Source organism: Abramis brama, assembly GCF_963993115.1.
Source record: "Abramis brama genome assembly, chromosome: 19".
Classification (NCBI taxonomy): Eukaryota; Metazoa; Chordata; class Actinopteri; order Cypriniformes; family Leuciscidae; genus Abramis; species Abramis brama.
The window spans coordinates 5468804-5488547 of record NC_139981.1 but is presented as its reverse complement, the minus strand read 5'-3'; the positions used below and the strand labels follow the sequence as shown (position 1 = coordinate 5488547).

The following is a 19744-nucleotide window of genomic DNA, read 5'->3' as shown; positions in this document are numbered from 1 at the left end:
TTCCTTTCACTCACTCCCATTGAATTTAATGTTCTCTACACACATGGGACAGACGAGTTTGCTGTTTCTTATGTGAAGTGAACCATACAGCAAATTAGCTTAGCACAAACTAACACAAGTTACAGTGGGAATAAATCTCTCTGCTGCAGAGCAAACCTCCCCGGTTCACCTCGCGAAAACTGATCCAGCTCCAGCGCACATATCAGAGACAACTCCCTTACAAAGGAAAACAATGAACACAAATCAAGCGTAAACACAAAGCCCCCCAGCCTCCTATAGAGATAAACCCATAAATCACATAGAACAAGACACTGGGAAGTCTGAGACAGTGCTTACCATCAAGTCCGAAGCAGGAGGTAATTTTTTGGGCGTAGTTGCACAGTCCATCGTAAGGAGGCTGTTTTTGCTGGTGCACTGCACTCTTATCCCCCATCTCTACTGACAAGCATATACACACTCTCACCCTTTCAACCTCACACACTCACAGGACGGCCCCGGCAGGACATTCTGAAGCTGCGTCCTAATCAATTATTCACATTCGCACAGGGCCACATGCGCACACACGCACACACCAGACTCGCTCCCCCTCGCACACACACACTCACGAAAGTGCTGAGGCGGTGTGTCCTCACTGCATGCGTTCTGGTGTCCGGACTGGGAGGAAGTGGAGGAGGAGACTCAGGTTACCGCGGTACCGGTTGCCAAGGATAGGCCGGTGATGCCGCAGTCTAACAGGTAGAAGTCTGATGCCCTGGTGCAGAGGCAGGGCGGGGCATTTACGGGATGCTGTCGGACACATGCAAGAACACACACACACACACACACACACACACACACACACACACACACACACATCCAGTACGTTGTTTAAAAAATACTCTTCCCTAGTTGTCCTGTATTATTCAGCTAGGTTTGTCAATCACTGTCTGATATGGAAGTAGATTTCTGTCACAGGTGATTAAAAATTGTGATTCTGTTTTAATAATGAGATATTAAGTCATTATTGTGAGTTATGTCTTGTAGTATTTTTGAGAAATCATTATTATGAGGTTTCTCATTATTAGCAGATATGAAGTCATAACAGGAATGTTTCTCATTATCATAAAATATTAAGGTTTAATATCCCATTATTATTTTCTACAGAACCACAGATTTTTTCAGCTGGGATGAAAAACAGCTTCCATAGCCTGCAATAGCGATCAGCTGATATTGTTTTTTTCTCATGGCTGATGCTGTTATCTAGGGTGGAAGGTTGACGATTTAATGCTAATAACGCGGATCAGTAAGATTTTTACTCTCTTCTTTTATTAAGAAAGGATGGATTTAATTGTTATCATTGTTAGAAAAGATTTCCATTTCAAATAAAAGCTGACTTTCTATTCATCAAAAAATCCTGAAAAGAAACATAATTACAGTTTACACCAAAGGATTAAGCAGCACAAGTGTTTTCAACATTGATAATAATAAGAAATGTTTCTTGTGCATATTAGAATGACTACTTAAGTTATTTTAAATTGTAATAATATTTCATTGTTTTTACTGTATTTTTGTTCAAATAAATGCAGCCTTGGTGAGCATAAGAGACTTCTTTCAAAAATATTTAAAACAAATCTTACAACCCCAAACGTTTTTTTTTTTTTTCAAAACGGCTTCCAGTGAAGATGTGAAACGAACAGCAGGATTAGATTAAAGCTTAAACCACTCTTTTAAATAAGATCACAAAAAAGGTTTTGGTTCATTTGAAAATTTGTAAAAATGGGCATCTGTGTACATATTTTATGTCACCTTTAATAAAAGTGGTAACACTTTAGTTTAGGGTCCAATTCTCAATATTAACTTTTTATTTACATGCATATAGGATATTGGCTGTTTATTAGTACTTATAAAGCTCATATTAATTCCTTATTCTGCATTACCATATTCTACATCCCTTAATCCTCCTCAATACCTAAACTTAAACACTACAAAAACTACCTTACTATTAATAAGCAATAAATTAGGAGTTTATTGAGGCAAAAGTTGTAGTTAGTGAATGTGTTCCCGATACTAATGTTACCATAAAAGTGAACATTTTCTCAATTCTAAAGTGAACATTTCATGTTTTAAGAATGTTTCGATATTTTTTTACTAAAAAAATAACTACTGATTTATCAATACTAGAGTTTTTGCAGTCAGGCTCTTTGCCAGTTTGATTATGGTTTCCCATAGGAGGAGATGCTAATAAAGTACGGTAAGAAAGTGATTGCTCGGGCGTGGAATGGTGGTAAGCTGCTTCACTCCTTCACGCTCTTCACTTGGGAACATGGCCAATGCTCAATAACACACTGTTATATTGATTTACATGAGAGCCACAGCATTAAAACGACAAAATTCTGATATGTGGGAAATGAAACCACTTGGACATTCTGCAGACCTCAGATCCATTAAACACTGCATCATTAATATGTTATTATGTGTATTTAATGGTTAAGTGTTTTTCTTAGTGTCCGTGCAGAGATCGAATCCATGACTTTAGGCTTGGTTGCACAATGCAACAGAAAACATAGAAAATACACTTATTTTAGGCCAGAACTACACAGATATGCTAATCCTCATCTAGACAACTTTCTCAGATAATGACCACCATTTAGTGTCCAATATCAGGAAAAAAAACGAAAAAAAAAAAAAAAACACCACATTAACACTATTTTGCAGCCAAGGCTACACCATCTGCTTCTACAGCAACTGTCTTTTAAATCCTCCCCACAAATTCCATTTCATCTTGTATTGATGATGCTTAGAATGACCAGTCATTTTCTCAAACTCAACACTGATAAAACAGATTTACTTATTTTGGTTCACCTCAAATTACATCCAGTTTCTGTGTTGACAATGTTAATATTGCTGGAGTTTTGGTTCAACCTTCCACCACTGTCAAAAACCTTGGTATAATCTTTGATTCCTCTCTTTTCTTCCTTCCACACATCTCCTCGCTCACTAAGGGCGGGCGTACACGGTGCGAGTTCGGACACTCGGGAGGTCGTGAGATATTGCACACGTTGCGAGTCAGTTTAACTGATAATCGCGTCAAAGCGGCTGGTACACGGCACGACTGTCCTGCACGAATTTTATCCCGAGCCGGCAGCAATCACGTGAGCTTTCGCGCTAAACACAGAGACCGTCAATGTTGAATGCAGGCAACGCTTCAGATAGAAAAATGACAGAAATGTGTGTGCAAATGATTTGTTGAAAAGCAGAGAACAGTAGCCATTCTCTCATTATGCTATACAAATGGTGCCATCTGTTGGTTAACTAAAGAAAGTTTTGTTTTTTCTCTTCCTACATGCAGTATTTGTGTTATACTTTTTGAATCCATGCAATTCATTGTTTTTTTACATCTTCACAAAGAAAAAAAAAAAACATTTTGTCATTAAATTATGACAGACTTTCAGTTCCTTATCGAGTTGCAGCAATTATTATACTGTATATTATGGATGAGACAGTTCTCTTGAAGATGGAAACAGATTTTCACACTGCATATTAACAAAAAAGTCTGATAATAAGTGCTTAAAGGTTAGTTCACCCATAAATAAAAATTCTATAATTATTTACTCCCCCCTCATGTTGTTCCAAACCCGTAAGACTTTCGGAACACAAATGAAGATCTTTTTGATGAAATCTGAGCGATTTCTGTCCCTCCGTTGATATCTCCCTCCGTTAATAAAGAGATCGTAAAACTAATCCATATGAATTGAGCGAAGAAGAGACTCAATTGCTTTATATGATTAACAGATAGAATTTAGGCTTTTATTCACATATTGAATATTCAACCCAGCACAATGTAGATTGGTATTTGATTTTATTTGTCATAAATTGATTGGATTTTGAAAAGTAGTATGAAGTGTGATTCATCAGCTCACACATCAGTTGTGGTAAACTGAAGCTCAAGCATGTTCACTTGACGTGCGAGAACCAATGAGATTCATTCTTGTGTTACGCAGCACTTTTGAGCTTCAGCAAGAACCAATGAGGTTTGTTCTCACGCGTCAAGCAGGTTCGGTTGAGCTTCTGTTTGTGTTCGCTGATCAATGTTTATTTGTGAATAAAAGCCTAAATTCAATCTATTCATCACATAAAGCGATTGAGTCTCTTCAGAAATTTTGGACGAAACCACTCAATTCATATGGATTAGTTTTACAATCTCTTTATGAACTGTTTGAAGTGTCAAAGTGCTAATTGCGTAGCTTCCAATGGCTACTCTTCATCAAAAAGATGAACATGGTCCTGCAGGAAAGACACTTCACATGTCTCTTTAAGAGGCTAAGCTTGATTGCAATTAGTAATTATAATGATGCCATTTTTAAGCACTGTAGTTTTTATATTATAAAGTTATTACATAGGCTATTACACATATTAGGCCTAATGTCAAACTTAAAATATCAAAACATGTCAGCAACTAAAAACCTAACTTTTACAGTAAGACAAGTAGAAGGCAACATGAATTAAAGTTAATCGAAATGGAACAATATACAAATATGTTCCAATTTTTTTTTTTTTTTTTATCATTTGATTACATGGTCAACATGGAATTAAAATTAACTAAATACATCAGTGCACATTAATGTTTTCCTTCATAATCATTTTTTTTTTCTTCAAACTCTTTTAATTGTGAAACATCTTTTTTTTTTTGTGGCTGTTGTGAAGATAACCCCTCTTCCTTTTCAATTTTCATTTTCACTGGCCACAGACACAATCTATAGTGTTGAGAGTGAAAATTTGCAGGAATAAAGGTCTAAACTCGGCCCATGGGTCATCTGTAGCAGCCTGAGAGATTTTTAAAAGAGAACTGGCAAGCCAGTGAGAAGTGAAGTTCATAGTTTGAACTGACCGGGTGTTGCCATCTTGTAACAGCTAAATACACCAGCTCCACTACCTTCTTTTCTTCAGTCACCACGAACTTCATCCACTGTCAGAGTTAAACAAGAGTTCAGAAAACATTAGGGCTGCATTCAAAATCACACTTCCCTACTATATATAGTAGACGAAAAACAGTATGTGTCAAAATAAGTATGTCTGAATTCACAGTACTCATAAGAAAGTAAGCAAAAAGTACTCGGATGACCTACTACTTCTGGTGAGATTCTGAAGTGTGCATACGATGAACACTTTACTATCCCATGAGGCCACAGGAGAGGATTTTCTGAATGGCAGTGAAGCGAAGTAACTGATGCTGGCAGGTCACATCATAATGAGTGCTTCCAGATTACATTCATACTATATGGAATGTACTTTAAGTAATTAATATTCAAAATACATACCTACTCAAGTATGCGATTTCGGATGCAGCCTAGATTTCCACTGGAAGACACACACATCTCATCCTGAAATGAAATATTAGCAATATGCAATAATCCAAAAACATTCTATTTAGTCAGAATAAACTGCACTGCAAAACTAATTCAAAACAAATTTGAAGAAAGCAAAATGTTTTAATTGGGACGGAGTTGAATGAATTAAAGTAAGCCACAGGACAGAGCAAACCTCATTACAGAGATTTCCTGGCAACGGAGATCACATGACATTGCATCCCGAAAATGGTAACCGGTTAACAACTTTGTTCTCCTAAAAAGTGTCACACATTGTGACACCATGGCAGTGACACTCAAATTCAACAGAAGATATGTCCTGACACGTCTGACATTTGAGCTACATCTGTACAAGAAATGGGAATAAATCAGTCAAGCAGAACAGTGAGAGGGTCTAAGCAGATGAATTACATATTTAGAGAGAGAGAGAGAGAGATAGAGAGAGAAGAAAACTTTACAGGAGAAAGCCGAGAATCTTTTTTTAACCGATGGAATACATTGCTTTACAACTTTTAAAATAGACACCATTAAAACAAAGACCAATTTATCTTAGGCATTTAACTCAAAACCAAGACCGCAGAGGTTATAGGCTATAACCGATTACTGCATTTAAAATAAGGCATTACAAATATCACCATAAATAAGCAAAAGTATAGAGAAAAACCTGAATGGAAGGGTAGTTAGGGAGGTGATTTGCTTTCCTTTGCTGCATATTATCAAATATGACCTTGCATGCATTTCACACCAGACTTCACTACTGTTATAACTGTACATTTGTATATACACAGTTCAGAACTTGGTATAAAATGTGCATGATCAAGAAAAAAAAAAAAAAAAAGCAAAGCATTATTTTTTTCTTTCTCTCTGAAACAGACACGCTGCTCCTATACGACGATACATCCTTTGGTTTTTAAAGAAAATTAAATTAAAAAGACAGACATTTAGCTTTTCTGCACATGTAAATTGGATAAATAGACACTAGTGTGCAATTCTTCAAAATAAATGCAAACCTTGACGTGACACAGCTTTAAACATACACTTGTATTATGGATGGAAAAATGCAAGGTAACGATTGAGATACATAAATCTGAACCCTGTAAAGATAGTTAAACAAAGCCACGAAGCCAAGGCATCCAGCTCTCCAAAAATAAAATAAAAAACCCAACCCTATTTCAAGCTGTGCCCCTTCTTTGCCAAATGTACACAGTGTGCATTAAGCTCAGAATGTCCTTTACAAAGAGCAGGAGCAGATGAAGAGAGCAGCCTGATGAATAACACTATTGCTGGTATAATTACACAATGTCACATATTGCAAAAGTATAATTTTAAAGATCCCTTATGAGGAAGCAGATAAACTCTAAAGTAGTTTTAAAAGGAATTGTTCACCTAAAAACCAACATTTTGTCATCATTTACTCACCCTAATGTTGTTCCGTTACATTTCCCACTTTTCCAGTATTATAAAAGTGATCCATATGACTTGTGCCCTATGTTCCAAGCCTTTCAAAACCATACAATATCTTTGTGCCAGAACATATCGAAATTTGAAATTCCATTCACTGAAATCCTTTTGACTTAAACGGATAGTTCACCCAAAAATAAATATTCTGTCATTTATTCTCACCCTAAAGTTGCTCCAAACCTGCATGAGTTACTTTGTTCTGTTGAACACAAAAGATGATATGTTGAAGAATAGCAGTAACCAAACAGTTGCTGGTCCCCATTGACTTCCATAGTATGAAAAAAAATAAAAAATAAATAAATACTATGGAAGTCAATGGGGGCAATCAACTGTCTGGTTATCAACATTCTTCAAAAAAATATATATTTTGTGTTCAACAGAACAAAGAAATTCATACAGGTTTAGAACAACTTGAGGGTGAGTAAATGATGACAGAATTTTTATTTTTGGTTGAACTATCCCTTTAAGACTTAAATGTTTCCCTCTTAGTTCACACAAATCTATCGCAATGGCTTCAGCCGACTGTCTGCACAAGTTATATGCACCGCTTTTATGGTACTCTTTGCATAAATCCTCATTCATATTTACTGCACGGAAAATTATGTGATCGAACATTCTGCCTTTTCAAGGAACAAAAACACTTTTTTGAGTTTTTAGGTGTATTTTAGGTGAACTACTCATTTAAAACTATTTTTTAAATCAATAATAAATACATGATGATACAGGATGAAGGACACAGCCACTGTCTAGCTGGCACCAAGGCACACACACATAACATGTCAAGTTAAACAACTTAAAATGGTTTAGGAACACTGTCGGGAACACAAATGATGAACAGCTCTCTGGAAATGCACCAGTGAAAACTGGTTTGAGTGCAAAATGTGCCCAGTCTCAAATCAATCCAGTCCAGTTCCGGTTCGCTTTAAAAGAAAAGTGTCGGCAAACACTACCGGAAAGAAAAAGAAAAAGAGAGGATTTTTTTTTTTTAAAAACGCTGCTCGTTGTCTAGTTCTCCAATTATTTAAAAACAGCTAGACTTTGAATCCTGAGTTATTGCAATGTTTCATTACAAATTAACTTATGTTGCATTTGACATTTGTATTCACACTATTTTTCCTCAAAAGAACAGAGAACAGATGACAGTATCTTTGATACTGCAAATGACAAACACTAATCAATAATTAAATATTTAATTGAATTTGAATTGCACTATTTGAATCAAATTTAAGTCAATTTCCTTTTTTCTACATTTGAACATAATTTTTTGGCATTACCATTCTTTCGTTTGGAAGTTATAGTTTATTTTCTTTACATATGAATGCTACAAAATCCTCTCTCTCCTTTCCATATGGGCTGTTCTACGAAAGTCAAAATCCCTTATCAAAATTCTCCTCTCCGGTGCCTTTAAAACAGTACGCTCAGTCATAGTTATGGAAACATCCCAGAGACAACACGAATGAAGCATCCTTGAATGCGAGTCCTGCCGCAGGCAGCAGTCTGTGCCGAGGGATGAGTACAGTTGGGTTTGTCGTTCCTATGTCATCCGCCCCCTTTCGTCTGTTTATTCATCTGTTTGTGTCCGGTGCACAACTGAGATAATCAGGGGGAAGTGGAGGCGGACGCATGGAACTTCACAAAAGCGATAGCCGCGAGCTCTTTGCAGAATTCCTCCAGAACAATAACCCCCTCGAGCAAAGTCACGTGATCAACGCTGTAAGACAAAGTTGAACCTCTTTATCACAGAAAAACAGACACACAGTAAAGAAACAAGTCTCTGATCAGGCTGCACGACAGGGCTAGGCATTGCCACACATTTCAAAATTCACATTCACAAGCTTGTGTTTCGATTAATTTCAGATCTCGATTTGATTCAATATTTATTCATTTGGATATATACAGTATCAGGTAAAGTACATGTAAATGTTCTCAAGGGGGAAAAAAACCTCTCTGAACTGACACTGGAGACACTGGAGGCAGGTTAAAAATAATGTTTAGTGTTCATGAATCAACTAAAAAAAGACCACAAATATAGATTCTTGGGTTTTAAGAATCGATATCAGTTCATCAAAATGGGAATTGATTAAAATCAAGAAATCGATATTTTTTTACCCAGTGCTACTGTACGATATAATATATATATATATATTATATATTACAATTATTGGCAAAAGGAATGTTTGGAAATGTAAACTGATATTTCCTACTGACACACTACCGCAAAAGATATAAATAACTTGTTTAAAGCCATTTTTTCTGGTGAAAATACTAACGTGCCTAAGTTTTTGCACAGAACTGTATATACTATATATAAATATTTATATATGCTGGATATAAATTGTATATTAAACATGACACAATCGATTTATAAATGGTCTGCTTCAATGATTTAACAAAAAAAAAAAAAAAAAAAAAAAAAAAAACACTTTCACTGTAGGGCCCTCTATGGCATTTTATGCATTCATGTTGGAAAATTTAATCTTTGCTCATGATTTTTGAGCAAATACACATACATAAATACATCCAAGCCTTACCTCATCCCCTCTGGCTCTAGTCCCAGCAGTCTCTTCCTCACCAGGAGGAGTTTAGGGGTGAACTCAGGGATGCGGTGAGTTCGCAACATCAGATCGCCAACCACCTGATCAAACCATCAATACAAACAGTGGGTTAAACAGTCTTTGAGGTGTCTGAATTTAAAAAATAAATAAATAAAATCGAACACTTATCCAGTCATTCAAACTATCCAACAAAAATGCCAGTCATATAGCGCTACACTAAATGACACATACAGTCTAACAGACTATATGAAGATGTCCATTAAAATGGCTAATAGTGTTTAAAATAGGGATTCAGTGTGGAGAACAGCAGACGCACCCTGACGATGACTGAGAAGAGAGACCTGCAGCCCGGCGCCAGGTTAATGTACGGGTCCAGCAGGAACTCATGAAGATGAGCATGAGGCAGCAGAGACAGTTTAGACAACACAGACGTCACCTGCAGGTTTACATCATACGGCTGGATGGAGACAGTGAAACAAGGAGAGACATCAGGAGGACATCCATCATCCAAAGATGGTTTTAATAAAAATGTAAAAAAAAAAATATTATCTATGTAAAGAAAGTGAATGAGCAATCTAAAATGACAAAAACACCATTCAAGTGTTATAGAAGCACTAAATAGAAGTCTTCTGAAGAAATACGAATGTATCTAGATTTGGGTTATAGTGCATAAGTCGTATGTTCAACTTTTGTGGTGTTTTTTGTCACGTTGAGAGCTATCACACATCAGTTCACATACCTGATCGAGGATTCGCCCCATTCTGTCAAACAACACTTTGAGGAAGTGTCCTTCGAAAAAAGGACTGTCCAGATTACACTTCTCAAAGGGTTTCGGACTGCTGCGCCAGTCCCACTTCTGACAAACTCCACAATAGTCCCGAAACTGTCAACATGCAACCAAATATGATGAGAATCACTCCAATGGTTGTGTCAATGCTAGTATGTTGTACTGCATGCTCAAATAAACAGAGCAATTTACACATTTTATTCTATAATTTATTATTATAAATCTTATAATAATTGTAATGCACTTTTTGCCAATTTCATAATTCGGTAATTATTTTATTTATTTAAAAATAAACCTTATTTATATAACACCTTTCAGACAAAGTTCTTTACACAATCAAAAAATTACAATCAAATATCAATTGCAACATCCCATCCAATAAAAACAAATACATCAAACATCAAAAAGGAAATCAAATATCAAATGCAATCAAAGGAATCAAACACAACGTCTGTAAACTGTCAAATAAATCCCATAAATGAATAAAACAAAATATATACACAACTCAAAAAAATACAAATACAAATCAAGTAAAAAAATTAATAATAAAAATATATGCTGTATTAGCAACGCCAGTGTGTCACTTCAAACGTGTTTGGGTTATGCAATTAAATAAATGTACTTAATTTAATGCATCTGTCAACTAAAGCTATGGAATACATTGAATATTCACTACATTTTGTTCTATTTATTTTATTTCTTCCTTACCTGTCTGTGTGCATCTCTCAAGTAGGTGTCATAGCCTGTGCCCTCAACCTGATTGGATGATTTTGCCTCATCAGGCACCAAACACAGGAAACTACAGGGGGAGAACGCAGAATTATTATATGGGAAGTTAATATTTATCACAAAATGATGAATCTGGCATATCACAACAGAGGGTATCCTGCGGTACCTGTTAACTATTTTGTGAACCTCCGTCTTCCCATCAGGCTTTGCATGTTCTGTGCTTGGTGGCGGAGAGCAGCTTAACCAATCAGGGCTGGAGAGTCTGTTATCGGGTGAAAGATCTGAGAACAGCGGGTCTTCTTCCAGATCTCTGGGGAAACAATACAAATCAATGTAATTAGACTATTACATGTATACTACATCTCGCAGAAATATCTGTTATGATCTCTGAAGATTCACAAGAGATGACCCAAGAACAAAAAACTACAGTATAAAGCATCACTACAGCAAAATTTTTAAAGGAACAAATGTGTATAACTACAGTAGTGCAACACCACCATTATATAGTCCCATTTATTAGAACGAGTGATTATGGATTTGTCTGGCACATTTTTTATTACTCAGACCCATTACTTAAAATGCCTCATTAACGGATAGTGAGGCAAACAGTAAGGCTTACGACCAATATTATTTGGTGGAAGAATTGTTTATTCAGATTATTACTATGAATAAATGGAACTATTTATTGAACATTGCTGTTGTCAGTGTTTTATAAGTGCAATAAGCAACATTCCTCTGCACTTGTGCACTCTGTGATTCAGCACAATATCTGAATCAGTTTAATTGTATTAATGTGTGTCCATTTGTTTAACATAGGAATGAAATGTTGTTGTATGAGGCATTTATTTAAAGGTGGTGTGTGTAATTTGTCTGTTGTCAGACAGGTTTCCCCACTCCCCTTGTTTGCCATTGATCACCAAACAGACAGTGCTGTCCTAAATTCAATGCATTGGTTGTGAAAATGTTGCACTGCAAGCTAAAACAAACAGAGCAATTTTTTTTATTGCCACAGATACCGACCCAGTGTTTCACTTTTTCAGGGGAAGTCACCCTAAATTATGTTTTCTGCATATTAAGATCAAAAAGTATTTGTAACATAAAAAATTATAATAATAATCACATTTCACCTTTAATTACTAATTAATTAGTATCATTATACAGCAACCAAACCAAACACATTTAAAAAATATTACTTTGGTTGACTTGCATTTAAGTTTTATTCATTCACAAATTGCAGTGCATTTATGATTTTGCATGTTCTAGAAGCATGCAGACGCATTGATCAGAATGATCTGGAAGTTTAGCAGCAGTGGAGACAGCAGCTCTTACACGGCATCATGTGGTTGGCCGTTCTCCATGTGCTCGCGCTCCTCTCGTTCCTCCTGCTGTTTGTTCTCCATGTAGTTGCGCTCTTCCAAGCAGCGCAGCACCAGGTTCTGCAAAATGTGCTGACATGGTTTCTGCAGCAGATGCTCAAAGAGCCGTAGAGTCATGATGCTTATCTAGAACCAGACACAGAACCAGAACTTCATGAACATAAACCTTAAGAATTGCTGCAGTAAATCTAGAATGCATTAACATCCAATGACTGTGTACGACACTCGTCTTTTATTCTAAATGTAGATCACAGTACAATTAACATATGGAACCACAGAAGCTTTGCTAGATCAGGGGTTCCCAACTTTTTCATCAGCTCTAAACCTCTATAATATATTTCTCATACTTTTTAACACAAATTTCCAAGACTTCACTATAGAATTTAGTATTTCCAGTTACTTTGTTTTCCATGATTTTTGCAGTTCTGGAAATCACCATTTTAAAAATCCAAATTGGTAGGAACATGATTTAGAATTAAAGAGGCGTTCTAACCATTCAATAAATAAATTAAGGATGCACCGATATAAAATTTTTGCCAGATACTGAAAACCGATAATTCTTGATATTTGAAAGCCGAAAACCGATATATTGGCCGATAAATCTACATCCAAATTTTTATATAATTTTTGAGAGCTAATAACAAAAACAAAAGTCTCATCATTAAAAGCCATGTCCCAAGCACACAATTATAATGTTCTCATTATAATTTTATATAGTCTATATGACAGCAGTGAAGTTTGAAGTGATTCCAATCATATTTCAAGCAGTTCAAAACCATCATGGCGAACAGTGCGCATCTGAAGAGTCTCAGCTGAAGGAAATAATCCATTGTTTATTGGCTTTAATATATCGGCCAAATTTTCTTATTAGGCCGAAAACATTATAAATGAACATATACCGGCCGATACCGATATGGTGGATGATATATTGTGCATTCCTAAAATAAATAAAAGCTGTATTGAATATACAATATACTGGATTCTAATTTAATAATAACAATAAATGCATAAATATTTTGTATGTTAATGTTTGACCCTGCCTTTAGGAGCTCACAAAACCTTTAGATCATCTGGTCAAAGAAGGATGAAATGCATTGATTAATGCAGTCATGGCAGCCAGGGTTACCTCATCTGACAAGTGGTCACAATGTTCTATGAGTCTGTGTCTCAGGGGATGCTGGGTAATGCCAGCAAGTGTCTCTGGCCCCGTTCCCTCTCCCAACAGGAAGTAAATGGTCTCCTGAAGTAGGGCTTCTGACGTCACCTGTCTGATGATCCTGTTTAACAGGGCTGTGGAAGTCAGAATTCCAACCTCTGAGCTGGAATGAGACAAACATGAAAAGAATGAGAAAGCGTGAGAAAGAAAACTCATATTTTCTGTTCAATTCATAGCTTTGGGTTGTAGGTGCAGTTTCAAAGTCTGTGAGACTGGTAAACAAACCCGAGATAGCTTACATACTTACGTTTGCATCAGCTGAGGCTCCATTACAGTAACAAAGAAGCGCTCTCTCACGGTCCGGGCCAGAACTGCAGCAGCCGTCTGACGTTACAGAGGAGCAAAACACAAATATTTTACCAAACACACACCTCAATATGTGAAACTGCCCATCTGATATGGACAAAAATGTTTATATTTTTATATATTTTCTTGTAATTTGTAGATTTTGAGCATGATTCAGTATTTACCCATCTTCTGGTTTTTGATTAAATTGTCTTTACCTTCTGAGCCTCTTTGATGAGCTGATCACAATAGTCCAGCCATGACAGGAAGGAAATGAGGGCACGTTTGCCCACAAAAGCAGCAGCATCCTCCTTTAGATTATACACATCCAGCCTACAAATACACACGCTCTCAATAAACATTCAAAACAGTTTCACGTATCTCTGGGCAATAGAGTGAATGTTCACGATATATTTGTGATGATTTTACTGGTAATAAAAAATATTTTTTTTAATTTAAATTAAATGTATAAAAATATAGAAAATAAACAAAATTTTGTAATATATATATATATATATATATATATATATATATATATATATATATATATATATAAAATAAGTCACTGTCAGGAGGAAACCTTGTATGTCCACAACCGCTACTTTTCAGAAAATGGAAGAAAAAAAAAAGCTGTATTTTTTAAATAATTAAACTGTGTTGCAAAGTTGATATGTGGCTTTATATATCACTTGCATGCACCATAATATTATTTAATACCTAAACTGAGTTACGAGGTTTATGACCAGCGAATGTTGGACATACGCATTTTGTTCATCATTAGAACTGCAAGTCATGGTCTGAGGTAGTCATCTGAGGTAGTAAGTGCATCGCATTCAACTTACAGAAAATAAAGTTTACTGTAGCTATGTGTATATATATATATATATATATATATATATATATTATATATATATAGTGTTTCTAGAGTAAAGAAAATGCTGTCTTTATTTACCCTTGCATTACAAAAAAGCTGAGACTGTCCAAACTGGTTGTGGCACTTCATTCACGATAGAGGCGGGTGGAATTACAAGGTTTGACTGACAGTTTGAGGAATCAATGGAGTTACGAGGTTTAATCCCAAGCTCTTTTTCATTATTTTCATTGGTTAAATATTTGCAAAACCCACAGATGGACATAAAGGGTGACCAATAGAAAAAATATGGAAATGGCAATATGGAAATATGAGGTTTCTGCCTGACAACAACGATATTTATAAATGTAAAAAATTCCATTCATTTTGGTATTCATTTTGCAAGTGTTAGCAATATAATATAGGTACTGGATTAGATAGTCATGTACCCCCAGTTTACGGACTCCACAGTTTCAATATCTAGAGGGTCCATGGACTGGGGAAGGGCCCGGTAGAACTGCGCCAGCCGGTCCGTGAGGAGTTGACTGAGCTCAGTGTTCTCTGTGAGGCATTTGGCTGCAGCTGGCTCAGGCAAACTGACTATCAGCATGAGACCTTCACATGCCTTCACCACAATACGCCCATCCTGAGAAAGAGAAAAGATCAGTTAACACGCAAACAATCAAATTCATCAGGATGGCGAGTTTAGAGACAGAGAGACGCACTTACTGGACTCTTAGTGAGGTTAAGCAGGGAACTGACTAGGTTGTAGTTGTCATTGTTTGGCAGTGTAGTGTGGACTGAGGACGGACTTGCTTCCCCTGGGCTTGTGGCTTGACTTGCTGCACCTTCCTGTGCGGATGTGACCAGATTGGGATTTTGGTTTTGATTCTGTCCTGTATCTGGAGAAGACGGATCTTTCACCAAATCAGCTCCACCACCTTTAGCAGCATCCAACTTTTTATTCTTATTCTGCAGAAACACAGGGAGAAATTCAAATGTTAGATATAGCCATGTGTGTTAGAAGCATGTCTTAATATGCTTTCTACACAGACGGAGCCCATCTTAAAAAGTCAAACTACTACACACATCCTCCAACACTCACTTCCAGGAAGAAGTTGACGAGGTATGGGTCCTGCTTAAGTTTGGCACAGACGGTACACAGAAACTGGATCTCTTCGTTCTCTGTAGGAGCAGCTAGAACTTCCCCGCAAAGGCGGACCAGTTTCTGAGGATACATCATGGATGGTCGGTTAAAGATTGAAAGGATTTTTCTCTGTTTAAAGTGTGAAGACAGTAATTCTTATCACCTGTACAGGTCTGTGCACGTTGATGTGAGGCAGGAGTGGTTGCCGAATTCGACCCAACAATTTGGTGTAGAAACTCAAAACCTGCTGTTTCATTCCAGGAGGGCACTAGGGAAGAGCATACAGGAGGAAAAAAGACAGATAGAATGTACTGGTATATTGATTAAGATCAAAGAATCACAGGTATTAAATTAATAATAGTTTAACTCACACTACCGTTCAAAAGTTTGGGGTCTTTTTTAATGTTTGAAGGAAGTTTCTTACGCTCATTAAGACTGCATTTATTTGGTCAAAAAAACAGTACAATTGTGAAATAGTAATACTATTTAAATACAATTTAATATTGTATTCCTGTCATTTATTACTGTGATGCAAAGCTGAATTTTCAGCATCATTACTCCAGTCTTCAGTGTCACATGATCCTTCAGAAATCATTCTAATATGATGATTTGATGCTCAAGAAATAATTCTTATTATCAATGTTGAAAACAGTTGCGCTACTTAAAAATTAACATTAAATTGGAAATATTAATCTTTTTAAACATAATAAATGTCTTTACTGTCACTTTTGAATAATTTAATGCATCCTTGTTGAATAAAAGTAATAATGTCTTTCTTTCTTTCAAAAGAAAAAAAAGTGAATCAACCCAAACTTTTGAACAGTAGTGCGTGTCAAAACATTAATCATTATATATACAGTCTCTCTTACTAAACATGACTCACAGTAAATGAGCAGGTCTCTACTGGCCACAAATCATTTTTACTCTTAGCTTTCTTCCCAAATCCAGTGCACTGGCTGTATAGGCAGCAATTTTAGGCATTATAAGCACACAGGCAGTTCTAAACGTTAGCCATAATTATGCTAATCGAAAACTCTTCTGAAACAAACTGTTGAGTGTGTGAGCATTACAAATCTGTCACTGAGATTTAATTTGAGTTAAGATGCTGCCTAAGAAAGTTTTGAAACAGAGCCTTATTCTAAACATAAAAACATTCAAATAACATTCCTACAATGTACAAGTCATACTTTAAAACTTTGATTATGCAATTGACATAACCAGTGGAAAGCACTACTTGTAACTAAAACACTGACATCTGCTTTGCCTAGGGTGTAGAGCGTCTCCAGGATCTTGTGGTGGAGAAGATACTCCATACAGGGTCCCGTCTCTCCTGACTCTCTCTCCCTCTCCTCCTGGGTCAGAATATCCAGCATCTGCTCCAGATGGGAGGGAATGTTGGTGTCTGTCACTGGGGCTTTGTCATCTACAAAAACATGAACAGAATATGACGTTTGGTTCTTTGGTAATAAAGCACAACAAGCGAGATTGACTATCACTGCAGGTGATCTCTTACCTGAGGTTTCTATGTAATAATGTGTGATAGCCTTCCAATGATAGACAAAGTCTTCTTGCAATGGCAGTGATGGTGCAAGCTGAAAAATAGAACGAACTATCATAAAAATGAAATGCCTAGTTCCTACTATATGATTTATGCACTTTACAGCAACATAATGCATGTAACACATCACACCATTACAATCCAAAAGTAATTGGACACTTAAGTTAAAAACAAAAATCAACTGTCCTCTGCAAACAAAGAAAGAAAATGCATGTGTAACTGTATAATGGATATGTACATTAGCTCTTAAAGTGACAGCAGCCTAATAAACCTGTTGTAGTCATTAATGATAGTCAAACAACAAATGACAAAGGAAAATCACTCACTGGTCTTGACTGAATAACTTAAGTAGCCTTAATAGGATTAATCTATATTTAATGTGTACACTGTACAATAAGACTATGCAGTGTTATTTTACATTTGATTATTTGTTTTTTGTTGTTGTAAGCTATTCCTTATCTGAATATCACCATTAGTACACCTTCCTGAAAAACTTAAAACACTGTTAAACACTTGTTCTTGCATTATTTTGCTGACTGTTTACTTGTATTGTGTAATTATTTTGAGGACCTTTTTCTTACATTAGATAACCTAGTATTCATTTTTGCTGAAGTATTGATAATTGTGACATTTCACTGAAATGAGACTTTAATCCTATTGCCCACCAAAAAATGTTAAATACTCGAGATTTCAACATTGACCAAAAAGAACTGTGATTATATATCTATTGTTCAAAACTTTTGTGTGAAAAATGTTGCATGTAAAGAGGGTTTGTGATATCCAACTTTAAAATAAGTGCTAATTCAATTGACATTTTGTCATTATTTTAATTTGATATTAATGTATTGAATGACATAAAAAAAAAAAAAAAAAATTGTGAATGTGAATTAAGGGTTTAAATGCTTTTTTTAATGTATGTAACGTTACATTAATACAATGGAATGCACGCAAGTTATATACGTTATGACTGTAAACAAAACGGCTGTCACTATGACACGCGTACGAATCAAAACTAATGTACGATTGTCTTAATATTATTTTATTATACACACACATGCATTTAGATACTACCATGTAAAAATGTTAAGAAAATCGTACATTAGTTTGGATTTGAACGCGTGTCCTAGTAACAGCCGTCTTGTTTACATCCTGCAAATGAGCCGCTAGCATGCTAACTGGCTATCACGGATTCACCTAATGTACATTTAACATTATACAGGCAGTATCTCTCCTAAAATGTGATAACTGTTACTTTGCATTGATTACAATCCCGAGAGGCTCGCGTACATGAAGACCTTTAACCGAACAATCCACGAATTGCGCAAGATTTAGCACAGCTGCTAAAATACTCAGCAAACAAAGGCTTATAATGTCCAGACCAATAATAAAAACGCAATAAACCACAATCGAGCGGATTCACACCCTTAAACACGCATGGGGAGATTGTTAAAGAATCAGAGGTTTTGTCTGTCATGTGTTATTTACTACATAAGCTGTTAGCTGTTAGCTAGCAGGCCTTCAGCACATCAACACTGACCGACTCTCACTTTCCCATTTCTAATTTCCATAGTCAAGCAGTCATATAAATGTGGTCAGATAGTTTAAAAAGCTCTCACCGCCTCGACGGCGTGCTGCAGGATGGAGGTAAATTTGGAGAACATGTTGTTTTTGGACAGGAGGAGTTTTCTGGAGATCTCCTCTCTCTTCCCTCCTTTGCTACTCCTTCTGCGGTGATCCAGATTGAACACTTACACTAAAACACACTGGACTACATATATACCGATAACGCGATAGTGTGTGTTTACATGTCAACACACACTGTAACGTAGGTGAAGCAAATCAAGCACAGCTACAGTGAGAGAATAATGTAGGGTTGTCTTTTTAAGGCCACGGTGGCACTTTCATTGCGCTAGAAGAAACTGAACACAGATTCTGAGATCACTGGTCGCTCTCTTCTGCTAACGCACATCAGACGCCGGCAAAACTGAAATACTGAAAGAAAGAAAAAAAGAAAAAGAAAAATGATCAGCCGATATTCAATTAAATGTTGTACTGACATTGTGTTTTATATGGTGATTTAAAAGCTTTGATGATCTTTCAAAAAAGCTGAAACAAATTAAATTGTAAATATAAGCCGATCGAGGCATTGCACAGTTCTCTGAAAATATCACATACATTTCAAAACTGTGTATTTTGCTGTTATAATAATATTCATATTATTATTATTAATAATTATTATCAAGAGGATAACATAAAATCAAAAGGACTCTTATTGTAAAACCAAGGACTCATACGTTTGTACTTTCTGTAAATCTTAAACGAGATTATTTTATATATATATATATATATATATATATATATATATATATATATATATATATATATATATATATATATATATATATATATATATATATATATATATATATATATTA

At 35.9% G+C, this 19744-nt stretch overlaps 2 protein-coding genes across 3 annotated transcripts in view; both read right to left on the bottom strand.

Moving 5' to 3' along the window:
- Positions 1 to 574, bottom strand: part of ablim1a (actin binding LIM protein 1a) — a 49077-nt gene extending 48503 nt beyond the window's left edge. For both annotated transcript variants that reach the window (XM_084093477.1, XM_084093478.1), the window contains exon 1: positions 337 to 574. In XM_084093477.1, coding sequence (XP_083949603.1) covers positions 337 to 433 — 97 coding nt within the window. In that variant the 5' untranslated portion in view covers positions 434 to 574. The remainder of the gene's footprint in view (positions 1 to 336) is intronic.
- A 4874-nt stretch (positions 575 to 5448) lies between these two features.
- Positions 5449 to 19269, bottom strand: fhip2a (FHF complex subunit HOOK interacting protein 2). The gene is made up of 17 exons (XM_084093330.1): positions 18926 to 19269; positions 17265 to 17343; positions 17005 to 17174; positions 15915 to 16019; positions 15710 to 15832; positions 15334 to 15576; positions 15054 to 15250; positions 13973 to 14087; positions 13717 to 13793; positions 13380 to 13572; positions 12207 to 12379; positions 11044 to 11187; positions 10857 to 10947; positions 10101 to 10244; positions 9678 to 9818; positions 9338 to 9441; positions 5449 to 8517 (listed from the first exon to the last, which is right to left on the bottom strand). Exons 1-17 carry the CDS (start codon positions 18968 to 18970, stop codon positions 8406 to 8408), a joined length of 2256 nt encoding a protein of 751 aa, XP_083949456.1. The 5' UTR covers positions 18971 to 19269; the 3' UTR covers positions 5449 to 8405.
- Between the last annotated feature and the right edge of the window lie 475 nt (positions 19270 to 19744).